At 41.4% G+C, this 27,158-nt stretch overlaps 1 protein-coding gene across 9 annotated transcripts in view; it reads left to right on the plus strand.

Annotated features, from left to right (window-relative positions):
* LOC140187173 (putative uncharacterized protein MYH16) overlaps positions 1–27,158 on the plus strand; it is a 328,506-nt gene that overhangs the window by 193,421 nt on the left and 107,927 nt on the right. For all 9 annotated transcript variants that reach the window (XM_072242198.1, XM_072242202.1, XM_072242203.1 and 6 more), the window contains 2 exons: positions 10,891–11,036; positions 14,038–14,128. In XM_072242198.1, the coding sequence (XP_072098299.1) occupies positions 10,891–11,036; positions 14,038–14,128 (237 nt within the window). The remainder of the gene's footprint in view (positions 1–10,890; positions 11,037–14,037; positions 14,129–27,158) is intronic.

Raw genomic sequence — 27,158 nt, forward strand, 5'->3', positions numbered from 1 at the left:
GTGTGTGTCGCGTTGGATTTCCAGCATCTGCAGACTTACTTGTCTTGTGTTCTTTCTGTGACTGCATGGGTTTCCCCTAGGGGCTCTGCTTTCTTCCCACATCCCAAAGATGAGTGGGTAGATAACTTCATCAGTTAGTCCTGACGAAGGGTCTCGGCCTGAAACGTCGACTGCACCTCTTCCTAGAGATGCTGCCTGGCCTGCTGTGTTCACCAGCAACTTTTATGTGTGTTGCTTGAATTTCCAGCATCTGCAGAATTCCTGTTGTTTGGGTAGATAACTTAATTGGCCCCTTCAAATTGTCCCTAGTGAGTAGGACTAGAGGGCTTGAGCGTTAAGGAGCGACTACGTAGGCTGGAACAGAGACTAGATAGGCTGGAACTATTTATAAATTCATGATGGGGCATGATGTCAGTCTTTTCCCAAAGCAGAGGTAGGCATAGGTTCAATGTGGCAGGGGAGAGATTTAAAGTGGACCCTTTCACAGAGAGTGTTTTGGGGTCTATGGGTCAAGCAGCCAAAGCAAGGGGTGGAGGCAGATACAGTTGCAACGTTTATGAGGTATTTGTACATTTGAGACAGAAGAGAAATGCAGATGCTGGAATCTGGAACAATGAACAAGATACTAGAGGTAGGGCAGTATTTGTGAGGGAGGTGGAGACAGTCGATATTTTGGGTTGAGACCCTTCATCATTATATGGAGAGGAAAGGTTTAGACTCAGTGATATGGGGCAAACACAGGCAAATACACCTAGCTCTGGAAGGCATATTAGTTGTCATGGCTATATGTCTTTGTCTCTGCAAATCTGTGAGTGCTGATGAGAATACAGGAGCGATAGAATGGGATTAGCCTAAATGAGTGACTGATGGTTGGCCTGGACTAAGTGGTGCACAGTGTGGATGACTGTGACCCTATGCTTTTTAAAATTAATTATAATGTAGAAGATTACCATGACACCTTGGCTAATTTGCCTGTATTCTGTGACAAACCTAGAAACAGTGTGGTTTTATTAACTAGGTTGTGATTCCATTCTTGGTTATAGTAAGCAGAAGTGCTTGCAGACAGCACCCAGCTGTTGCCAGCACATTCTCATGCTTCTGTCAGACGAGCTGACCCTCAGTTTAAATACTAAGACCAAGTCACTCACGGTGGTGACTGCTATGGGTACTTGCATTAGTCATTGCTTTATAAAGCAAAGACTTGTTAAATAGTCTGGCATTGGTTCAGATGTTTATTGAGACTAATAGGTGAACATTTTTAATCTACATCAAGGTATTGTCCAGAAAGAAAGGATTCAATCCTCAAGTACTTTAGAAAAATACCACATAAGACTGGAAGCCATGTGATGTGAATATATTTTGTGAAGATGTGAGGGGTTTCTTTACCCAATATCTGCTTCTGGTAGAGTGCCTAAATACCTCAATGACACACATTGGAAAGTTACAAGGAATGCACTTTTGATTTCTCTTTGTACTGCAACCAGGCAAGACTTCACACCAGAAATACAGATTTGCAAAATAATCTGCCTTTGGCGAATTGGACGATAAGAATAATTAACAAAAATAATCATTACTGCTTTATGATCATTTAAAATGTCTTGTATTTATATATAGATATATAATTCTTTTCTTTTCTCTACCTGGTACACTCAGTGGCCACTTTATTAGGTAGACCTGTACATCTGTTCGTTAATGCAAATAGCTAATTAGCAAATCATGTGGCAGCAACTCTGAGCATAAAAAGGATGTGGACATCGTGAAGAGGTTCAGTTGTTTTTCAGACCAAACACCAGAATGGGAAAGTGGCTTTGACTGTGGAATGATTGTAGCCACTATACAGAGTGTTTTGAGTGCGTCAGAAAACGCTGATCGCTTGGGATTTTTGTGCGAAACAGTCTCTAGTGTTTACAGGGAGTGGTGCAAGAAACAAAGGTACATCCATTGAGTGGCAGTTCTGTGGGCAAAACGCCCTGCTAACGAGAGAGATCAGAAGAGAATGGCCAGACTGATTCAAGCTGACAGGAAGGCAACAGTAACTCAAATACAGTGGTGTGTCGAAGGGCTTCTCTGAACATGCAACCCATCAAACCTTGAAATGGATGGGCTACAGCAGTAGAAGTCCACGAACATGCACTCAGCCACTTTATTAGGTACAGGAGGTACTGAATAAAGTGGTCACCAAGTGTGTAATTTCTGTTCTCTGTGTTGTCTTTACCTCTGTGTCTCTGACCATGCTGCAAGCAAGTTTTTCATTGTACCTCACCGTGTTTATGCACATAAGAACAAACTCCACTGAAATCCTTTCCTAATCTCAAATGGTTTCAAAATATCCTTCAGCCTGTGAAGTACTTTTGAGGTAAGTCACTATTGTAATTTCAGAATCAAATCTTTGACCTGATTTATATATAAGTAATTAGTTCCTGTTGCTATCACATGATTTAGACCAAGCTAGTTCCCAGTGAAACTGATGTAGAGCAACTATGAAACTGAATCAATGCCCATTATTACTGTTAAATATATTTTATAGTAAACTTCCGATCTATAAATCTATGAAATTAGTGTCTGGTACGGCGGTGCCAATGCACACAATTGGAAAAACCTGCTATAAACACAGCCAGCTCCATCATGGATACTAGCTTCACTTGCTTTCCCAACCATTGAGGGTATCTTCAAAAGGCATTGCTTCAAGAAAGTAGCATCCATCATTAAGAATCCTCTGCAACCTGGACATGCTTTCTTATCATTACTACCATCAGGGAGGAGGTACAGGAGCCTGAATTCACACACTCAATATTGTAGGAACAGATTGTAATGCCTCCGCCATCAGATTTCTGAATGGGCCGTAAACCAATGGACATTTTGCTCTCATTTCTCATAGTTTTTAATATTTTAATATTTCTTATTGTAACTTACAATATTTTAAAAAATGTACTTCACTCTACTGCTGCCACAAAGCAACAAATTTCATAACTGGTGTCAGTGATAATAAGCCTGATTGTGAACTTATGTGTAGCCCTGCAGCAAATAATTTCATTGCCCAGTGAAACCACTGTGCCTCATGAGCCAGGAACATCCAATGTATGGTATCTTTTGAAAACTGTTATCTCTCCAGTGAGTAAATGTTGCAGCGGCGGTTGAAGACAAACTAATATGGAACTACAACTTCTTTACCATCCAAGGATGTTGCCAGGATTGGAGAAACCTGGGTTACGAGGAAAGATTGGATAGGTTAAGACTTTATTCCTTGGAATATAAAAGATTGAGGGGAGATTTGATAGTTACATAAAATTAGAATTGTATAAACAGGGTAAATGCAAGCATGCTTTTCCCTCTGAGGCTGGGTGGGACTACAACTAGAGGTCATAGGTTAAGGGTGAAAGGTGAGATGTTCAAGGAGAACATGAGGGGAAACCTCTTCACTCTGAAGGTCATGAGAGTATGAACTGAGCTGCCAGTACAAGTGGTGCATGGAAGCTGAATTTCAACATTTAAGAGAAGTTTGGATAGGTACGTGGATGGTAGGGGTATGGAGGGCTATGGTCTAGGTGCAAGGCAATGAGAGTAGGTAGATTAAATGGCTTAGCACAGACTAGATGGGCCAAAATGCTTGTTTCTGTGCTGTAGTTTTCTATGACTCTAACTCTGGAAGAAAATTAGGTTGTGCACAATAGAGACTACACTTCAAAAGAGCTTTGCTGACTGTGAGTTAATTTGAAATGATCTGAGCTTGTGACAAGAATTATATGAATGCAAGCCCTTTTTTACCTAGCAATAAATGTAAAATCAATTTATTATTCATTCATCCCAGAAAGCCAGTTACATAAGTGCAAAGAGACCTTTAAAGAAGTTTTGGTGGTGAGCTGAAGCCTGTCACTATTTGCAGAATTACAAAAAATTATAAACAAAGAAAAATTCAGAGCAGAGAAAATACAACCTTTATCACATTTTCTGAGATCGTGCTATTTTCTTGTAGTAGGGAAGCTGATGCAGTGAATTTGCTTATCAACTTTACTGAGGCAAATCAATTAGAGCCGAGACTGACGGTATTGAAATCCTTCCCAACTGGCAATTGTAAAAAAAAAATTCTGCACTTGAAGTGGAGTTTAGCCAGTCTAAAATGGATTCCTGATGCTCAACAAATAAAACTGAAAAGTAAACAGAAACACTGGGAAAACACCTCCAGTCAGGCAGCATCTGTGGAAAAAGAAATGAAATCACATTTCAGGTCAGTGAGCTTTGCTAAGAAGATGTTGCCTGTCTACCTGGCTGAACTCTTCCAGCACTCTGTATTTGTTTTGGATTCCCAATGATCATTTACCATCAACCAAAAAAAAAGTTGATGTAGTGTTTGGGTGTATGGGGTGCCTAGGGAGAGGTAGCACCTCTGGTGGTGGTGGGGGGGGGGGGGGTCCTGCCCTTTTTCAGGGCAGCTTGTCCACTTTGGTCCCCACCTGGTGCTCAGCTCTCACTTGTGGCTCCAAGTAGCTGTAGCATGCGCAGCGGCCACACCCTGGTAAACCGTCTCGGCAGACAGGCCAAACCAGGTGAGGGTAGCCTACGGGTCTTTGACCCTCGGTGAGGTAGGGGATCTGCCTGTCCCAGCATGTGAAGTCTGGCCATGGTGGATTGAGCGGAAGAGACCAAGTAATGGTCCAAAGGTCAAGAAGGCAAGCCAGCAGGTGTTGGTGGAGCGCTAAGAGCACGACAAGGCACTTAGACGTCCTGGTCATCCACCGCAAGAGGTGGTGATCTCACCTGGCAGAAGGCAAAGGCAGACTACTGCTGTAACCTGCCGAGTACATGATTTACCAATATGTCAGAGCGGCGTGGTGGGAAATCATCCACCAACTGGAAATTTCAGGTGCGACTTAATGACAACGACAAGTGTTTAGGTAGAAAATCTGATGGAAGAACAGGCTTCAGAAAAGTGGTAAGCATTGTACCGATGGGACAGGAATGCAATTGTAAACATAGGGGTGAGCTGCATTATTGAGACAGATCGGTGAAGGATTTACACTGCTTCTGGTGCTGCTTCAAGTAATATTGTGAGTGCATAATCCTGACAGATATGGGGAAATGGAAAAGATTTTCCCATTCCAGAGCACTTACTTTCCTTTCTAGATGAGTGCAAATTGTACCTTTCACATTCACTGCCACTTTCACCTCTCCGAAGCTGGCAGGTAAACTATCCTCGTTGGGTCTCAACACCTCTCTCTGTAACTGGATCCTGGACTTCTTGACAGAAAGGCCACAGTCAGTCCATGTTGGTAGAAAGATCTCTAGCTCCATCATGCTTGGCACCTGTGCTCTCCGGGGCTGTGTGCTCCGCCCACTGCTGTTCACACTGCTGGCGCATGACTGCTCTGCTAGATCCAATTCAAACCAAAGCATCGTCTGCCGATGTCACACCGTAATTGGCCTCATCAGCAATGGCAACAAGACAGTGTACAGAGAGGAGGAAGAGCGGCTGGTCGAGTATTGTGAGCACAACAACTTGAGTCTAAACATGAACAAGACCAACAAGATGTGCAGGCTGACCACTCCTCACTCCACATGCACGACTCCTTCATGAAGAGAGTTAGGAGTGCCAGGTATCTGGGAGTGCACATAACGTGACAATTTCACCTGGTCCCTCTACACCACCTCTTTGGTCAGGAAAGCACAGCAGTGCCTCTGCTTCCTGAGGAGATTGAGCCAAATGAAGCTCTCACCCCCAACCCCCGCTGTTCTAAACAATTTTTACAGGAGCACTATCAAGATGATCCTGACTAGCTGCATCTCCCTCTGGTATGGGAATTGCAAAGCATCTGACTAAAAGTTCCTACAAAAGATTGCAAGGACTGCTGAGAGGTTCAACATGGTCTCTCTTCCACCCATCAGATGTATGTATGAGGAGCACTGTGTATGCAGAGCCCTTAGCATTGTCAATGATCCCTCCCATCTATCCAATAATGTCTTTGACCCCCTACCATTAGGCAGGATGTACCATACGTAATGTACCCCTAGGGTTCATATTTTCTGTGGACTGTCACTTTAAAACATCGGGAGAATGAGACTGACTTTTGGACACTGAACTGTTACAGAGAGAGTAGGACGAAGCCTGCCTTGAAATGGTGTTTATACAAACTCTAAAGCTTGTTTTGAATATACAAGGACACTGCCTGCCTGTGAGTTCTTACAAAGAGAGAGCAATGAGCAGCTTGTGAGTCGTCATGGTGACCGAGGGCAGCATTAATTGATGGACAGCTAATGTTCAGCATGCAGAGATAAGTACAAGGTCAGCTGGTTGTTAGACAGACACACATGGTTTTGGACACTGGATGAGCTTTGTGTGCCCACAGAAGAGTGGGTTTTGGAGGATTGATCAGGAGAATCAATCAGTGGCTCTCGATAACATCGGTGGGATGTTATCAGCGTGTAACTCTTGCCTGGTTTGATAACTCTATCACAGAAGATGGTCTTTTTGTGGTCACATTCGGTGACTTTAAAGGAAGAGAAGAGGGGAGAGGAAGATTTGAAACAGAAGAAACCCAGTGACAAAGAGGTCATTGTTTGGACTCTCTTTCTAAGTAGCCCGTAAGGGTGAGTTTGAGTTCCATTCGAATACGAAGGTGTGACTGTCACGTAGTTAATCCATTGGAGTGGGTTCTCGGGTGAGGGGAGTACCTTTGTGACTACCACTTGTGTGTTACCCTTGTTTGGGTGTGGTAGTTCACTGAAGATAGGCACCCCTGTGGCAAATCACTGTTGGAGTTATTTCATATGTCGTGGAACTGGATAAGTGGCTATCACGTTGTGTTTTGGGGTAACCTTGTGGATTCTGCCAGTGTATCGACCCTTCCCTGCGTGTTGGTTCCTTTGAAGAGGGTGCCCTTAGTGATAGACTACTGTTGGTGATAATCCATATGTGGATTCTGTTTGAGTATCCTGTGGCCACCACTTTGAGAAGTCCCATAGCTGAATTTGGGTGTGGTACCACTTGTGTTGAAAGGATATTCATTGGAGATCACTGTCGGTGATACTTCGTGTGTGGAGTGGAACAACTTCGGAAATAAAACCTACTGCTATTGTTATTTTGTATTGGTGTCGTGGGATCTGTGGAATATCGACGTAATTGCCTTCTCACAACATTCGCCTTTGGATTACAAACATCTCGCATTAATTAACCTGTGCATCTGAACTGAACTTTTCTTACCTACCATTGTAAGACCGTATCAATTACCACCTAAGCTTGAAGAAATTTGGCTTTTAAATTTACACACCTGTATATTTATAAACTTTGCTAACCTGTTTGATTTATCTGGTTATATATTACTGTATTGCGTAGTTACTAATAAAATAGAATTAGTTAACAGCAATGCAAGACTCCAGGTGTGTTCCATTTCTGCTGGTTCTTTAACCCATTATGGGGTATGTAACAAAATTGGAGGCACCGCCGGGATCTCCTGTTTACCAGCTGATTCTTTAAGTTTCGATTTCAGTGGGGAAGATCCCTTTTGATTTGGTTGTGTGCAAAAACAGCAGAAATGGAGGTTAGGGAGGAGATCCAGTTACAACTAGAACAAATGAAGTTAGACATACTTAAAATGGAGAATGAGAAAGAGCAAAGACATCATGAGTTGCAACTAAAATGACTCGAGGCTCGGGAGGCATAAAAACAGAGAGAAGAGGCAGAGAAACAGAGAGAGTTTGAGAGGCAGAAATTTATGTACTTCAATAGTGGGTGTACCTCAGAAGGAGTAACTGAAGTTCTTAACGGCTTGAAAGAGCTGGTTGTGATGCAGAAGTTTAAGAAGTGTGTTCCAGATGATGTAAGGGCATGTCTAGATGAAAAGGATGCCGCTACCTTGCGGGAGTCAGCTAGACTAGCAGACGAGGTTGTTTTAACCCATAAGGTTGAGTTTAGTCTGGATGAGAGTTTCCCAGAGAGTAGCAGGGAGGATCGGGGTAACCTGGAATTTGAAACTGGGACTAGTGATGAAGGCCTAGAAGACGCAGCTGTCCCAATTGCCTGTGTTCAGGTTGTTGAAGCACCTGTGAATTCACAGGGTACTGAACCTTGTGTTGAAACTCAGTTAAGGTCTGAGTGTCTGACTTGGTTGAAAGCGAATGCAGTCCTTTTGTGTCAGATGGACTTGGTTCAGTGAATAAGGGGTTAACCTTGGTACCAGTGGAAATTGAGGATTCTCAGTCACTTGTGTTAGTTGGTGATGAGATGAAAATTGGTGAGGTAAATGTTATTGATGGTATTGGGAAAGGTGTTGATTCTGAACCTTTGAATAAGGTAAATTTAAAGTCTGGATTGGTTTCAAGACCTTTAACTTTGCTGAGAGAAATAGCTGTCTCAGATGCTGAGACAGTACATGTTGATTTGTTTAACTATATTTTGGAATTTAAAGATAAACAACGTGGATTTGTTTACCAAGTTTGTGGTGAGGAGAGACAAAACTTGAAGTGTTGTTTTGACCAGGAGGGACCATCTGCAGGTGTTATTATGGAAACATATAGATCTAAAGATCTTGGAGATAAAATTAATGACTTGTTTGGGACAAAGGACTTGTTTGGAAATTCAGCAAATGGGCTTAGTTTGGAAAACATTGGTGATAAACTAGCACCTGTCCAGAGTAAATTTCAGGCAGTTATCCGAACTGATAAGCAAGTTGATCACGTGATGACTAAGTGTTCTCTTTAGAAGTGGACAAAGGGACAATGAATGATCAAACGCCATTTTGAATATAACAGGATCTGGTATTGCAGGAATTTGACCTTTTTGTAACAAAGCATGTGAAAGGTAAAGACAATATCATGGTAGACTGACTGTCTGAATGTTAAGTTTAAAAGTGAAATAGAAAATAGTATTTGTATACGCTTCTGTAACATGCTACATGATAATCACATCTATTGCTTTATATTCTGTAATGTACAGTTAAAAAAAATTGCTCTGATCAAAATTTTGCTTTCTTGTGGGGAGGTGTTATGTACCCCTAGGGTTCATATTTTTCTGTGGACTGTCACTTTAAAACATCAGGAGAATGAGACTGACTTCTGGACACTGAGCTATCACAGAGAGAGTGGGACGAAGCCTGCCTTGAGATGGTGTTTATACGAACTCCAAAGCTTGTTTTGAATATACAAGGACACTGCCTGCCTGTGAGTTCTTACAGAGAGAGAGCAATGAGCAGCTTGTGAGTCGTCATGGTGACCGAGGGCGGCATTAATTGATGGACAGCTAATGTTCAGCATGCAGAGATAAGTACAAGGTCAGCTGGTTGTTAGATAGACACACATGGTTTTGGACACTGGATGAGCTTTGTGTGCCCACAGAAGAGTGGGTTTTGGAGGATTGATCAGGAGAATCAATCAGTGGCTCTCGCAGTGTGGAAAAGGTGTGACCGGTGGGAAGTTATCAGTGTGTCCAACTCTTGCCTGGTTTGATAACGCTATCACAGAAGACAGGCTCCTTTTTGTGGTCACATTCGGTGACTTTAAAGGAAGAGAAGAGGGGAGAGGAAGGTTTGAAACAAAAGAAACCTAGTGACAAAGAGGTCACTGTTTGGACTCTCACTCTAAGTAACCCGAAAGGATGAGTTTGAGTTCCATTCGAATACGAAGGTGTGACTGTCACGTAGTTAATCCACAGGAGTGGGTTCTCGGGTGAGGGGAGTACCTTTGTGACTACCACTTGTGTGTTACCGTTGTTTGGATGTGGTAGTTCACTGAAGATAGGCACCCCTGTGGCAAATCACTGTTGGAGTTATTTCATATGTCATGGAACTGGATAAGTGGCTATCACTTTGTGTGTTTGGGGTAACCTTGTGGAATCTACCGGTGTATCGACCCTTGCCTGGGTGGTGGTTCCGTTGAAGAGGGTCCCCTTAGTGATAGACTACTGTTAGTGATAATCCGTATGTGGATCGGTTTGAGTATCCTGTGGCCACCACTTTGAGAAGTCCCATAGCTGAATTTGGGTGTGGTACCACTTGTGTTGAAAGGATATTCATTGGAGATCACTGTCAGTGATACTTTGTGTGTGGAGTGGAACAACTTCGGAGATAAAACCTGCTACTATTTTTATTCTGTATTGCTGTCGTGGAATCTGTGGAATATCGACGTAATTGCCTTCTCACAACATTTGCCTTTGGATTACAAACACCTCGCATTAATTAACCTGTGCATCTGAACTGAACTTTTCTTACCTACCACTGTAAGACCGTATCAATTACCACCTAAGCTTGAAGAAGTTTGGCTTTTATATTTACACACCTGTATATGCATAAACTTTGCTAACTTCTTTGATTTGTCTGCTTATATATTACTGTATTGCGTAGTTACTAATAAAATGGAATTAGTTAACAGCAGTATGAGACTCCAGGTGTGTTCCATTTCTGCTGGTTCTTTAACCCTTTACAGGGTACGTAACAATGGCATTCGGACAAGAACTGTTAGAATGGGAAGCAGCTTCTTCCCGCAGGCCGGAAGACTACTGAACTCCCTGCCACCACCCAGGTCTCTTCATGCATGGTGCAAGTAGCGTTATACTATTTACTATTAACTTGTGTCATATATTTACCTGTGGTAATATTACTTAGTATTATGCTTTTGAGTTATATGTCTTGTGTTGTGCACCTTGGTTTGGAGAAACGTTCCATTTGGCGGTGTACACATGTATGATAGAACGGTAATAAACCGAACTTGAACCTGAAGTTGAATTTGCCTCCACTACCATTCCCCACTTTTACCCAAACTGGGGTGAGCAGCATTTGCAGGATTATGACGTATGAATCATATTTTCTTTTCTGTTGTCGCTGTGTAAATAAATATTCTCTGCTGTAATATTTTGCTAATTGTGAGAAATTGAAAATTAATTTTTAACCTGTACTTCCTCAACAGTCTGAATACAATTCAGAGGAGGTGAAGCAATTGCGGACAGATCTCGAAAGAGGAAAGCAGAAGCTTGAAGGAGACCTGAAGATGACCATTGACAGCCTAAATGAAATGGAAAAGCTGAAAGTTGACCTGGAAGAAGTCATTAAGAAGTGAGTATTGTTTTCTTTTATTTCTTAATAACTTGTCTGGATGTCTGGAGTCACTTAGCACTTTTCTGAAATGGTGTTTATTCAGTACGTCAAAAATCAAAGCTATAAAAATTATTGAAAATAGCAAAAAAAAAACCCTGCCAATATTTACAAAAATATATCTACCAGAAAACACAATTATGGCTGCGTACTATGTCCTGGCAGCTCCGAATCCTCTCCCCTACTCTACTGAAAGTGATCTGCCCCATTTATTACGTACCAGGACATACTATCTTCAATTACCGATGAACTTAACTTGAGACTACACATGATATACCCCACAATGTAGTAACAATCATATTAAAAAAATAAACTGAAGTATCTACTTTAAATCCTTAAATACAGTATACAGACAACATATACACATTCCATCTCCATTAATAAAGAAATAGAATATTCCACTGTGCTAGGCAGGAGAGCACCATGAGGCAACCCCACTACCCCACTATGAGGACATACCGGTGGGGGGGGGGGGGGGAGACATTGAATGCAACACTCAATGCAACAACCGCAGAATGACAAGTAAGTGTGTGTATGTGTGTGTACATGTGTACGAGTTCATTTACTGAGCACTCTCAATCACAGATATGTTCACAAAGTCCAGGATGTAAATTGGCAAAATCTTGGTGCATTTCTTTCTTTGAGATTAGCCTGTGGCTCAAACTTATGAAATACACCCGTAAGTCCTAGTATACCGAGTGTACGTTCATTGTGTTCAGCTGCTGTAGCCCATCCGCTTCAAGGATTGACTTGTTGTGCATTCAGAGATGCTCTTCTGCACACCAGTGTCATAATGCCCAGTTATTTGAGTTACTATCACCTCTCTGTCAGCTTGAACTAGTCTGGCCATTTTCCTCTGACCTCTCTCATTAAAGTGGCATTTTTGCCAACAGAACTGTAGCTCACTGGATTTTTTTTTTGTTTTGTTTTTCACACCATTCTCTGTAAATTCCAGAGAGGTTTTGTGTGAAAATCCCAAGAGGTGAACAGTTTCTGAGATATTCAAAACCACCTGTTCAGGCACCAACAATCATTCCATGGTTAAAGTCACTTGAATCACATTTCTCCCCATTCTGATGTTTGGTCTGAAGTACAACTAAACCTCTTGACTTCTTGACCATGTCTGCAAGCTTTAATGCATTGAGTTGATGCTACATGATCAGCTGTTTAGATATTTATATTAATGAGCAGTTGTAGTCGTGTCCCTAATAAAATGGCCACTGGATGTATTTTGATCACTTTGCCTGCCGTTCCCATCTCTCCTTTGTATTTTAACCTTGAAACCTAATTAGTAAAAGTGCCTCATTCTTGAATCTCTCCACTGAAGGTAGTTCTGTTAAAGATTCTTGGTTGAAAGTGTGGGTTTGGGTGCTATTGAAGAAGCCTCAATAAGTTGCTGCAGCCGTTGCATTATGCAGATGTTTGGCTGCATCATCGTTCAGGGAGTGATTATCTTAGTGGCTGTATTAGGATCCATCTGCATGCAAATTTAAAAAGAGATTGAAATTACAATTTTCATTTCCATTAAATATTTAATGGCTATTTACCCTGTCCTCATCTGATAAATGAAGTCCTGGATTTTATTACTATTTAATTAAAGTAGATCCTTAAATGTTTGCAAATGGTTACTACTTTTAAATAAACAGGATAATATTTTAATTTCTGGAAATTCCCCTTCTTCTGATGGATCTCTCATTTATGCTATGTGAAAGTAAAGGGTGTGTTCATTCTAATCTCCTGGGCTTGCTTCTTGGTGATTAAAAGTTGAATGTTTCATTCTCTGTGGCGTTCCCTTCAGACCTTAGTAATTGCCTATAACTGTGCTGCCTCCTGGGTGGTCTGGTTCACATGGGCTTCACAGTATTCCATTTGAAGAGCTTTGTTATGTGCTTGATAAAAATCAGGCAATGAGCAGAAAACAAATCAAAATTAGTTAAGGCAATTTAGGACAAACATTACACTAAACCCTAGAACTTTGGCATACATTCGCTGATCAAAGTGGAGCTGTTCTTTGGGTGTTGTGGTCTTAAAGATATATGGGAAATAAGTAAGAAAGTTGAATTTTGGATGCATTAGAACATCCTCATATCTTAGGAAATACATTTCTATCTACGTTAAATATTATGCAAGCAGAATTCGCAGATTTGCAAACCAGCAAACCATTAAAGAAAATCTGATATGAATATGAAGCAATCTAGCTTCTTAATTATGGCAAGCTGAAGGCCTGTCAGCCCATCAGTTTCATGCCTGCCCTCTAATAAATCCCATTACACCTCTTCCTGTTTCTCAGTGCCTTGTTCTCTTTCAGTTAACTATCAACTCCCCATTTTATTCTTTAATCTTTGCCTACACTGAAGTGTAATTCACAGAGGCCAGTTAATCTATCAGTGCATATTTTGGCGATAGGAGGAAACTGGAGCAGCGAGCAGAAATCCACACAATCCAAGGAGGATCCTGCAAACTCCACATGGAGAGCAGCAGGAGTTGGGATTGAACTTGTCACTGTTTCCCTTCATACGAACAGAACAGTTAAGAGATCTGATCTCCAGGCTATACTTCTCAGGACATGTGAAATAATTACTAACAACCATAGGTGTTCTGTTGAGTTAACTCTTAAAGACTTAAAAGTGTTTCACAGACAGTGGTGGGAATTTAACCCTGATCGCTGGTCACTAATGCTGTAATAGTGTTATGCTAACTGCTACACTACTGTGCGCTCCTAAACCTTGACATATCATGTGTAAGTAAATTGATGAATTAGAACATTTTCTACTTAATGCTTCCCTGACCTGTTACTGATATTTATATAATGGTAGATGCTTAGTCCTTTTAAAACTTTTCTCCTTCATATCTGAACTCTTCTTTTCACATATATCAAATATATGACTGCCAGATCATTTCATCATGAGTAAAGTTTTAAGTAACTTTCCTCTATGTGAAGTGTGTTTTGTTCTATTTTAAGGAAAGAGCTGGAGATCAGTTCAGTGAACACTAAACTGGAAGATGAACAATCTTTAACTGCTACTCTTCAGAGGAAGATTAAGGAATATCAGGTAAGGTGATTTTGCCAGTTGTTCTATAACACTTCTCTACAAATATCAGTGTCTACAGTGTCAGTCATTCAGTAGAAATGAACTAAAGCATTAAGGTGAAGAAATTTATCCAGCCCAGAACAGGTGTATAGTTAATGGCCTTATGACTGGTTGTGGTTGGAAAATAGATCCAAATTTGGCATCTGGGAATAATAAAGTGGCAGCAGTCCAGCACTAAATTAGCAGCTTGGTTGCTTAGCAGAGTGTCCAGCACCCCACCGCTGCCCACATTGCAGCTGCAGATGGGAAATGTGGGTGGCGGGATGGGGATACCAAAGGAGGTGTAAGGCAACCCTTCCCTCTGCTAACTTGTAGATCACCCTTGGGCAATGTGTAGCACCTGCTTGCCCCCCTCCCTGATCAGGGTCACATGAAGCCATGGGAGCAGGTGGTGGATGGTCGTACGAGCAGCTGGTGCGTATCACAAATCCTGGTTATGCAACCACTGACGCCAGGCAGACATTCTCAAAAGGGTACTGATTATAGCTGGGGTCACCCATCTTGTAGTTGCAAACCATTTATGATGAAAAACTTGCCAAGAACAATAATTGCCTTGAAAAGACCACAATCTCCTACAACATATAACATGGTACACAACGAGCAAATGAACGATGGGAGGTGGGGAAACAATCTAATGCTTCATTACTTTATGTTATTGTTGCATTTGGTTCTAATCTCATGTCTATCACCTTTCATCCAATCTGCAGAAATTAGATGCAGATGTGATTTGCAGTTCTATTTGGTGGTTTTCAGCAATTCTTTTCTGAATTGTTGGGCAATTGGGAGCAGGTACATTTACACCATGTTTGCTCATTATTGGTGTTGTCCCTTCTTTGAAAGGGCCCAATAATGACACTGAGAGCACAGAAGAGCTTCTGTGTCGTAGAGTAACTGAATATCCGTAAATAATAAATAATGTTCCTTTTACACACAAAATGCTGGAGAGACTCAGCGGGTCAGTCAGCATCTGTTGAGGGGAATAGAGGCTGAGACCATTCATCAGAATTGGAAAGAAAATGGAGAAGAAACCAGAATAAGAAGGTGGGGTGAGAGGAGTACAAGCTAGAAAGTGATAGGTGAGGCCAGGTAAGGGGGGAGGTAGGTGGATGGGGAGGGGACTGAAGTGAAAAGCTAGGAGGTGATAGTTAGATGAGGCAAAGGGCTGAAGAAGAAGGCATCTGACAGCAGAGGAGAGTGGACCATGGGAGAAAGGGAAGGGAGGAGGGACACAGGGGGATCGGGGTGATAGGTAGGTGAGGAGAATAGGTAAGAGGGGATTCAGAATGAGGAATGGAAGAAGAGAGAAGTGGGAGGAGCAATGACGTTCATGCCATCAGGTTGTAGACTACTCAGACATATGGACCACTTCATGAGTCTCCACATCTAACACAGCATTCTCTACACCTTCTGCCACCTTCATCAGGATCCTACCACTAACCACATCTTTACCTTCCCTCAACCCACCACTTTCCACAGAAATCACTCCTTCCATGATTCCTTTGTCCATTTGTCCCTCCCCATTTATCTCCTTCCTGGTACTTAATTCCTTCAAGTGGAAGAACTGCTACACCTGCCCATTTACCTCCTCCCTTGCCTCAATTCTGGGCCCCAAGAGCTCCTTCCTGGTGAGGCAGCACATTACTTGTAGGTCTTTCGGGGTCATTTACAGTATCCATTGCTCCTGGTGTGGCCTCCTCTAGATCGGTGAGACCCGAAGTAGAATGGGGGACAACTTTGTTGAGCACCTTCTCTCCATCTGCAACAAGCAGGATCTCCAGGTGGCCAACTATTTTTATGTCCAATTCCCATTCTCATTCCAACATGTTGGTCCATGACATCTTTTACTGCCAAGATGAGGCCACTCTCAGGTTGGAGAAGCAACACCTCACATTTTGTCTGGGTAGCTTCCAACCTAATGGCATGAACATCAATTTCTCTATCCTGGTAATTCTTCCCCCCCCTTCTTCCATTCCCCATTCTGCCTCCCCTCTTACCCCTTCTCTTCTCCTTGCCTGACCATCACCTCCCTCTAGTGCCCCTCCTCCCCTTTCTCTCATGGTCCACTCATCTATCAAATTCCTTCTTCAGCACTTTACCTTTTCCCTTTAACTTTTCCACCTATCACCTTCCAGCTTTCCACTTCACCCCTTCCCCATCCACTTACCTTCCCCTTCACATGGCTCCACCTATCACCTTCTAGCTTGCACTCCTTCCCTCCACCCACCACCTTATTCTGGCCTCATCCCCCTTTTCTTTCCAATTCTGATGGAAGGTCTCAGTTTAAAACATCAGCTTACTTTCCTCAGATGCTGCCTGACTTGCTGAGTTCTTCCAGCATTTTGTCTGTGTTACTCTGGACTCACAACATCTGCAGAATCTCTTGTGTTAGTGTCCCTTTGAGATTATGTTCAGTGCTAATGCATTTTAGTTCCATTAATGTGGTCTCTGTGCTAATGTAATATGTCAAGTATGCAGAATAACAGAGAACTGTGATCATATTATTCCACTGAGGTTTCCAGTAACCTCTGAGAGATAAAGTTTCCAACCTCACAATGAGTTGTGGGTGTGGTTCCGCTGTTCGGAATGTGATCACTGAAAGCTAGGATTGAAATTCTCTCACCACAAATGAATTTCTTGTAAAAGAACATTACGGATTTCAGTAGATAACATCTTATTGTGATATTATGACTTCAATACCGTGGATTCTGGTTAATCCGGGCAACCACTTATTTTGGACAACTCTTAAAGAACAAAAACAAATTAAGAAAATTGCCAGGATTCCCTTGGTTTATTTGGGACAATATGCTGCATAATTGGGGCAGGAAACTGTTGCTGAACCTTTTCTAACAAGCATCAGTCCGTGTGTACATTGTGTGGTCATAAAACACTGCACCGTGCTTAGAACAAACAGTTTTTAAATAGCGTCAGTTACATGTGTTTGCGTTCAAAAAGCAATAACTTTTGACACTGATAGTTGGCAAGAACTTAAGCAGTAATACAGTTCAGAACTATTTTGTTCACTGTGGTTTTAAGCATTCAAGCTTGGAAGTGCCAGAAATAGCCGGGAGTGAAAATTAAACAATTTCACTATTTCAACAAGTTAGGAACTATGATGCATTCGAAGGTATTGACAATCATCTTGAGTGTTCCTTTTTGCCCCCACTGGACACTCAGCTCGTACCTGTGGCTCCAAGTAGCTGTTTACATGTGACAGCGATTACACCCCATTACACCTCTTAAACAAGTGCGCTAAACCAGCTGAGGACAGCCAGTGGGCCTTTTACCCTCACGAGATAGGGACATACCTGTTTTGGCAAACTGGGTAGATGAGATCTACAGTGAGACCCAATGGCCAAGAAGGCAGTGCTGCAAAGCTACATGGAGAGCAAATCATATAATGAGGCAAATAAGGTGGTCATAGTTATCCACTGCAACCAGGGAAGACCAGTTGTGACACCTACTCATCCCCTGGACCTAGACTTCGAATTTCGAGAGAGCAGAACTGCCCCAATGCAGCGGCCTTTCCACTTTGCAAACTCTCCCACACAGGTTTCCTGTGGACGCTATAGACAACCACCAGTAGCATTGGTAGTGTTCTAATTTGATCTGTATTTCCTTTAAGTACAAATTTGTTACTCAATTAAATGGTAGTTTGTCTTTTTTGTAGCTTTTTAACGATTTCCATGAAACACTGGCTATTTGGGTTGGCCACTTATGTGGCCAAAATGTACTGGTGCCGATGTGTCTCCATTACCCAAAATCCCCTGCATATCACTGTGATTCAGTGCATCTAAAATTGGTGTATTGTGGGTATATGTACGATGAAATTAACAATTGGTAACGACTAATGACATATTTTAGAAAAACATTAGGGATGTCTTTATTTGAATATTGCTACAATATTTGGTACCAATCACTTGCCAAGTGAAAGGGGCAAATTTTTACATATTGTTATTGTTCCTGATAGTTTTAAAATGATTTCTCAGTATCCAAAATTTATGTTTATAAAATTCTGCTTTCATGTTTTAGTTTACAACTAATTTCCAAAGGTAAATCGCTTTTAGCGGCAGTTTCAGTGGGAAACTTAAATGTAAAATGTGAAATTTCCATGCGGTGGGCAAGGAAATTTTTCTACTTAGCAACACGAGAAAGTCTGCAGACGCTGGAAACATAAAGCAACACATTCAAAATACTGGAGGAACTCAGCAAGTCTCAGCGTTTGTAGAAATGAATAAATAGTTGACATTTTGGACCAAGACCTATCTTCAGGACCGAAAAAGAAGGGGCAAAACAACGGATGTCAGTGTCAACATTTAATGATCTTGAACTGTAACAAGGCAACCAGATAGGGGAATCTGGGATCACAGGTAGGCAAGACCAAAAATAGGTGGCAGATTGCCTTCCCGAAAGGACATTATTGAACCCAATGCATTTATACAGCAGTCCAGTGATGTGATGCTAACTGTTATTGACTCTAGTATCTTTTTTATTGCTTGAGTTTAATTTCCTCAGGTGCTATGATGGGATTCCAACTCATGTTTGTAGATCAGTATCCCAGGCTTTGGGAGTCTAATCCAGTGACCTAACCACTGTGCTTCTCTTCCCCTCGATGAGGATCCTGCTGGACTTTTATTGAAGATTCTATGGTTGATCAGGCAAATCTCCAAAGAGCTCCCCCACTGATTTGAGTTGATTTTTAGTCTGTCTGTCATGTTGAAGTTTGTAGCGGCTTAAAATTATTTTACTGTCCATATTGAAGGTCAATGAGTCAGAAGTCAAAAAGTTTGCTCACACAATATCTTCAACTCTGATGACTGCTGGCACTGAGTTACTCCACAAAAACATTCTACCCGACAACTTTGCCAAGAATGAGTTCAGTTGTTTTTCTAATGTGCATTTTGACTGTCAAGATTATTTGGCCATCTATTTTTGAAAATAGATACAATTTTACTTGTTTATTGTCAATGCAAGAGAATGTATTTCATTTTTATCAGATTCTGCACAATAACTGTCAACACCTAGACATTCACAATATTAGTCACTTGAGATTTGTTGAATTCTTTCATTTCATCCACGGTGCCATTGTAACCAACATGAAAGACATTACTTAGAGCTGCAAAAATTGTTTATGATGAATTGCTACTGTTAATCATTTCTGTACTACTTTTTCAGGTAATAAATACAGCTATTTGTTGATTATATTTAGATGGTTCCAAGTTTATCACATAAGAGATTTTTTTTGTCGATTATATGTCACTCAGTTACTGACCTTCAGCCCAGTTACTGACCTTCAGCCCAGTTTCTCAAGTAAAATCTTTTAATGTAATCAATTTTTATTTCTTTTGAATTCCAGTGCTTAATGAAGTATCACAGATTTCCTCATGCAGACAAATAATATTTCATTGAATTTCAGAAAAGCTGGAATACTTGCATCTATTGCTCATTTATAGTGTGTCCATTCCAGCTGTCTTGCTATTCATCAGTATTAAAACAAGTCATGAAAAGTTTATGTACCACATTTTTAAAATTAGTATTCTGAAATACGTCAGTTTTAACAAAATAAGCTTATTTGTCTATTTGAACTGTTTCTGCAGTATGGTCTATTAATGCCATGGGATAATTTCTTTCTAAACAAAGGCAAAACACCAAGGACAGACTTTTGCAATAATCATATAAAAGGACAATGTTCTTGATGGGTTTTATTGCTAATGTAACCCTATTCGTTTTGATAATAGAATTTGCCTTCTAACATATAGACCATTTACATTTGGCAGCAAGTGGGCCATAAACAGCTCCTCAGAGGAGACAGTGATGTTGAGCAGAGCTAAAAAATATTTGCTTAGATCTCCGTTTTTCTCTCAATGTGTCAGAATTCCTGAAACCACATTCTGGTCTCTATCTTAAGGAGGTGATTCACCAACAGCTGGCAAATCAGTCTTGACTTTGTCAGATTAGTGGTTTCCCCAGTAGTGCAAAGTACATTTTTACAGGTTTTACTGAAAATGTTCATCTGCACATCTGATTTTGTTCAGTATCTAATGATGCCTTTATTCCAGCTAGCCTTTACAACTCTCTATAATCTTGCGAACAGCTGCTTGAGTGAAGGTTATTTTAAAGACATGATAAATTACTACACAGGATATGAACAAGATAGAACAAGGTGGGGAGGGGTAAGAAATGAAATGTTATCTATCTTCTGGATTTTTTTACACAGTGAAAATGTTAAAAATTACAGATACTGGGAAAGTGAAACTATAGTCAGAATTACTCTAAAAAGATCTAGCACAAGTCCAATGAGCTGAAAGGTCTTTTTGTGGCAAAACAATTGTATATTTTTATTTTGTTTGATCTTAAGTATGAACTTGTGCTCTCTGGATTTCTGTTTCATTAATGTAAGCACACCATCTTACCAGGCTTTCAGCAGGTATCAATCTGCTTTTAATATTCAGGCTAAAGATAATCAAATGCCTAAACCAACAGCCATCAAGTAAGTTACAAAAGGCAAACGCAAACTTAAAAGTACTTTTTTAAATTACTTTTATCTGTCACTATTCTTTTTGATGATGCAACTAACTTTTTCCTATACATAAAACCTCTGAGCAAAATAAAGCATCTTTTGTTGGATATTGTTTGACTGTAGTTAGAGGTTGAAACTGATATGACTGTCATCAAATTGTAATCTGTTTCCTGTCCATTAATTGCAGACAATGAAGCCTTTCTTCATTGTACTGTGAAAAGCAAAGGATTTTGTTCCACAAATGAAATTCTGCAAAGGTAGATGGGATCAAATAAGCCTAGGGATTCATCAAACAGGCTGATATTGACATTGAGATATGGACCCCATATGGTATATCTCAGGTACAGTGACTACCAGATGAATAATCAAGAGATGCCAGTTCAGATACCACCATTACAACCGTGGAATTTAAATCCAGTTAAAATAATCTGGAATTGAAAATTGAAGTCAGTCTTGGTGATAATGACTGCAAAACAATGGAATTATTGTACAAACTCACCTGGGGAGAATTTGCCACCCTGACTAGGTCCATTCTGTATGTAATTCCAGCAAGGCAGTGAGTTGTACAGAGGTACATGTAGGAACTAGACTTGGCCACTCATCCCCTTAAATCTTTTCCATGTTCAGTAAGAGTGTAACTGATCTATGTATATAGTCCCATTTCTGTCAAATTGTAACATTTCACTCCCTGCTTTCCATGAATTTATCTACCTCTACCCTAAAAAAAAATTCAAAGGCTCTGCTTCTACCACTGTTTAGTACATAGATTATTACAACACCATACAAGTCCTTCAGTTTATGCTGCTGTGCTGACCTTCTAACCTACTCCAAGATCAATCTGGCCCTACTCTCTCACATACCCATGGAAGTGTGTTCCAAGCACTCACCATTCTGTGTAAAAATAAAACTTACATCTGTCATCCCCTCTATACTTTCCTCGAATTACCTTTAAATTTTGCCCCATAGTATTAACAATTTCTTCCCTACGTATCTATGCCTCTTGCTATTTTATACACCTTTATCATGCTGCTTCATGTCCTTCTTTACTCCAAAGAGAATAGTCTTAGCTCACTCAACCAAGAAGCCATGGTCTCTAATCCAATTATTATCCTGGTAAGTCTCTGCATGCTCTCTAAAGCTTCTACATCCTTACTATAATGAAGCAACCAGAACTAAACACAGTATTCCAAGAGTGATCTAACTAGGGTTTAAAGAGCTGCAACATTACCTCACAGCTCTTGAATTCAATCCTCTGACTAATGAATACCAATAGACCATGTGCTTCCTTAACCACTCTATCAAATTGCGTGGCAAATTTGAGGGATCTTTGGACATAACTCCAAGATCCCTCTGTTCCTTCACACTGCTAAGAATCTGGCCATTAACCCTGTTCTCAACCTTCCAAAGAGCATCATTTCACACTTCGCACTTTTCTGGATTGAAATCCATCTGCCTCTGCTCATCCCAACTCTGCATCCTATCACTATCCCATTTGAACCTATGACAACCTTCTACAATATTGGCAACACCACCAACCTTAATGTCATCTGCAAACTTACCCTCTTTTCCACTTCCACACCCAAGTCACTTAGAAAAATCACAAAGAGCAGGGATCCCAGAACAGATTCCTGTGGAACCCACTTGTCACTGACCTACAGGCAGAATGCTCTCTCCATCCACTACCACCTGCTGTTTTCTATGTACAAGCCAATTCCATATTCACACAGCTAAATTTCACTGGATCCCATACCTTCTGACTTTCTGAATGAGCCTACCATGAGGAACCTTTTCAAATGCCTTACTAAAATCCATATACACCACATCCACTGCTTTACCTTCATCATTTGGTGTTTCATTTCCTCAAAGAAAATGACCTGCCACTCACAAAGCTATGCTGACTATCCCTAATCAGACTATGCTTCCCCAAATGTTCCTGTCTCAAAGGATCCTGTCCAATAGTTTTTCACACCATTGACATAAGACTAACTGGCCTGTAATTCTGAGAATTATCCCCTTTACCTTTCTTGAACAAAGGATTAATGTTTCTCTTCTGGTACTACCCTGTGCCAAATGAGCATGCAAATGGCATCGCCAAAGACACAACAATCTTTTCCCTCTCCTCTCATAGTAACCTGGGGTATATCCCGTCTGGCCCCAAATTTTCTTCAAAATTGCAGCACATCTTCTTTCTTAACGTTGACATGTTCCAACATATCAGCATATTTTACATTGTTCTCGCATTCAAAATCAGGTTTATTATCACCGGCATGTGACATTAAATTTGTTAACTTAGCAGCAGCAATAGCTCAATGCAATGCATCAGGGGTCCCCAACCTTTTTTGCACCGTGGACTGGTTTAATATTGTCGATATTCTTGCGGACCGGCCAACCGGGGGATGGGGGGGTAGGGTGGTGTTCAAGTTCAACAGTGTGTGTCGGAATGAGGAAAGGTGCAGCTGACTCATATCGTTTCATATCGCCAAATCATATCGTTTCTGCATGGCCTGATACAGGTCCACGGCCCCGTGGCTGGGGACCACTGCAATACATAATATATAAGAAATAAAACTAACAAAAAAGAAAGAAATTACAGTACATTTATATTGAATAGATTTAAAATCATGGAAGAAACAGAAATACTATATATTTTTAAAAAATGGGGTAGTGTCCAAGGGTTCAAGGGGTTATGTTCATAGATCCATTTGTCAAAGTCCCTCTCACTGGTGAGTACTGAAGCAAAGGGGTATTGTGAAATTGTGCATGGAGGACGAAGAGGTAATTAAAGACCTCTGTCTGGCTCTGTATTGGAAAGATGATAGTATTCCGAGGCCCAATGATGGTCATTTTCAGGATAATATTGTCACTTTACACATTCCAAGATGCATTACTGAGAACATTCCAGGCATACCTGGTGAAATGTCCAACAAAGGGGAAATGGTCATTATCATATTGGTCTCAAGATGGTGCCGAGGTGGATTCTCTGTCAAGGTTGTGGCTCAAACTTAGTTGTTTTCCTAGGATCATAGGCATGATGTTTGGGATGGAGAAAGAGGAGTTATAGGTCAGGGTAGGGTTAGCGACAGGGATGTGGGGCAGTTAGATGTCAGGCCAGAGTCTAGGCTTCTGCTCCATGTTCATAGACTCAATAATGTGGATATGTGATGAAGGGCATCTGTGTATGGATGTCAGGTTGCAGACTAGTGAGGATGAGGGCTGGTGCCCCCCACACTGCATCCCCAGGTCAGTGAACCGTTGCTGGATTCCAGGATCACAGTTCCATAGGAACAGGAGGTACGAGGACGGGTGACCCCTAGGTACCAGAATTTGAGGTTGAGGGTCCCATGATTGGCCAGTCTGGAGTTTGGGTGTAAATTCATGGTCCCCATTCATGATCATCAGTGAGACCTGAGGTTGATACCAAAGGGCAATTAGAAGTTGGGGCCTAATGCCCAGAGCCCTGGGTCAAGTCCATCGTCTGTGAATCCCCAGGTCTGCTGGAGGCTAGAGACTGGAGATGGCCTGTTCTGGATTTGGAGGACCGTGTGTGTGCATGTGTGTATGGGAGAGAGGAACGGGACTTTTTCACTGTTGTTGTTTTGTTGCTTGTGGTGTTCTGCTTCATTGTGTTCTACAACCCATGGTCACTATATTAGATACAACTGCTCGTTAATGTAATTATCTGATCAGCCAATCATGTGGCAGCAACTCAATGCATAAAAGCATGCAGACATGGTCGTGATAAGGCCACACTTAGGTTGGAGAAACAACACCTTATATTCCGTTTGGGTAGCCTCAAACCTGATAGTGTGAACATCAATTTCTCAAATTTCCAGTAATGCCTCCCCCCATTAATATTTCCCATCCCCTGGTACCTCTTTCATGTTCTCTCCTTGCTTGCACATCACCTCCCTCTGGTGCTCCTATCCCCCCCCCAACTCCCCATTTTCTTTCTTTCATGGCAATCTGTCTCTTTCACCAATCAACTTCCTAGCTCTTTGCTTCATCCCTCAAGTTCCACCCATCGCCTGGTGTTTATCTCTCCCCTCCCCAGCCCTTCAAATCTACTCCTCAGCTTTTTCTCTCCAGTCCTGCCGAAGAGTTTCGGCCCGAAACATTGACTGGACGTTTTTCCGTAGGTGCTGCCTGGCCTGCTGAGTTCCTGCAGCATTTTGTGTACGTTGCAGTAACTAAAATAACCATGCATTACAACAGTGGTGCAAAAAGGAGCCTTCCCAAAAAACACAGAATGTAGAACTTTGAAGTGGATAGGCTACAGCAATGAAAAACCTTATTGGGTTCCACTCTTGTACCTAATAAAGTGACCAGTGAGCATGCGTTGTTCAGCAGAGTATCATTGCCTTGTTATGTTGCCACAAGAATGTGTGGCGACATTTGCAGGTTGCCCCCAGCACATCCATGGGGTGTGTTGGCTATTGAGGCAAACATTACATTTCATTTCATTTTCAATGCACATGTGGTGAATCAATTTGAATCTGTGGGAGGAGTAGGGATGGGATTAATTTTCAACCATTTCAACCTGAGGGAGATAAACTTGATTTAATTTCTATGCATACATTGATATCTTGGCTTTTCCTGCAATAACAAAATAAATTGATATTTATAGATTCTTTCATGACACAATAACACTTAAAAGATTCTGAGCTGTAGCCACACAAAACAGGAGGTAAAAAGTCTAAGGTTGAGATGCATCTGCACCCATGGCCCCTCAGCACCTTGATCTCCTGTGGGAAGACCAGATGGAACTATCATTCTATGTAAAATCTGCGTTCTATCAATGATAATGCAGTGTCTGGTGAAATCCTAACCAGTGAAATCGCTCAGATCTTGGAGAAATAAATCTACAATGTGGAATTTCAGCTCCTTTAAACAGGCTTTTGTTTTAACCACAAACCAACTGCCAGTGAAGCAGTCTCCCACAAAGGTAGTATTTCATGCAATGCCACTATCTCTTTCAGTTTTTTATCTTAACACTGTGCTTCTACTCCTTTCTTTGTTCCTGGCCACATGCCCACATCTGACTTCTCAGTCGTATTTTGTTGAAAATTGTTCCTAGGTTCCTGCAGACAACTGCTCAGTGTCAGAATCCTGCCTCTTAAAGTTGCCACAGTGACCTATCAAAGAACAGGACACTTCATTTGATGGGGAAAAAATTGTCTTTGGAGCCTTTGCAGTTTTTGTTTTGAAGTACTTAAGTAGCAAGACTAGCAAACACTAGAAGACCACAAAACCATACGATATTGTTGCAAGTACATGGCTGGGGACGAACCCAAGTGCAGAACACAGGCGCTGAGGCAGAGCCGTGAGGTATTAGCACCGCCACAAATGGAGAACCGGTATCCAGGAAAGTCTTTACACAGAGACAAGTATCACGTAGAGTATCCGGGAAACGATGCGAAACTTAGAACTGACAGTTCTCAGGAATCAGGAAACGAGGTTTACTCACACTAGAGACGACTAAAAATCTGGCAGCTTCTTGTTGTGATCACAGGGTCTTTATCCTGCATTTTCTGATGGAAAACAAGTGTGTGTAGTTAGTGGAACCTGGGAATGATTGAAAATTCAACAAGGGGATTGAGGCCCAATTCCTGAGGTAACTAGCAAGGTGGGGGATTGCCAGAAGGGACCATGACAGATATAGGAGCAGAATTAGGCCCTTTGACCCTCGAGACTGTTCCGCCATTTCATCATTGCTGATCCAATTTTCCTCTCAGCCCCAATCTCCTGCCTTCTCCCTGTATCCCTTCATGCCCTGACCAATCAAGAATCTATCAACCTCTGCCTCAAATATACATAAAGACCTGGCCTCCACAGCTACTTGTGGCAAAGAATTCCACAGATTCACCACCCTCTGGCTAAAGAAATTCCCTCTCACCTCCATTCTAAAAGGATGCCCTCTATTCTGAGGCTGTGTCCACTGGTCTTAAACTCTCCTACCATAGGAAACATCCTGTCCACCTCCACTCTATCAAGGCCTTTCACTGTCTGATAGGTTTCAATTAGGTCACCCCTCATTATTCTGAATTCTCATGAATACAGGCCCAGAGCCATCAAATGCTCTTCATATGTTAAGCTGTTCAATTCTGAAACTGTTTTCGTGAATCTCTTTTGAGCCTTCTCCAGTTTCAGAACGTCCTTTCTAAGATAAGAGACCTAGAACTGTTCACAATAGTCCAAGTGAAGCCTCACCAGCACTTCATAAAGTCTCATCATTACATCCTTGCTTTTATATTCTAGTCCTCTTGAAATGAATGTTAACATTGCATTTGCTTTCCTCATCACAGACTCAAACTGCAAGTTAACCTTTAGGGAATCATGCTCAAGAACTCCCAAATCCCTTTGCATCTCAGTTTTTGTTTTGTGTTTTCTCTCCACTTAGAAAATGGTCAACCTTTTTATTTGTTCTACCAAAGTGCATAACCGTACACTTCTCAACACTGTATTCTGTCTGCCATT

Source organism: Mobula birostris, chromosome 24 (genome assembly GCF_030028105.1).
Source record: "Mobula birostris isolate sMobBir1 chromosome 24, sMobBir1.hap1, whole genome shotgun sequence".
NCBI lineage: Eukaryota > Metazoa > Chordata > Chondrichthyes > Myliobatiformes > Myliobatidae > Mobula > Mobula birostris.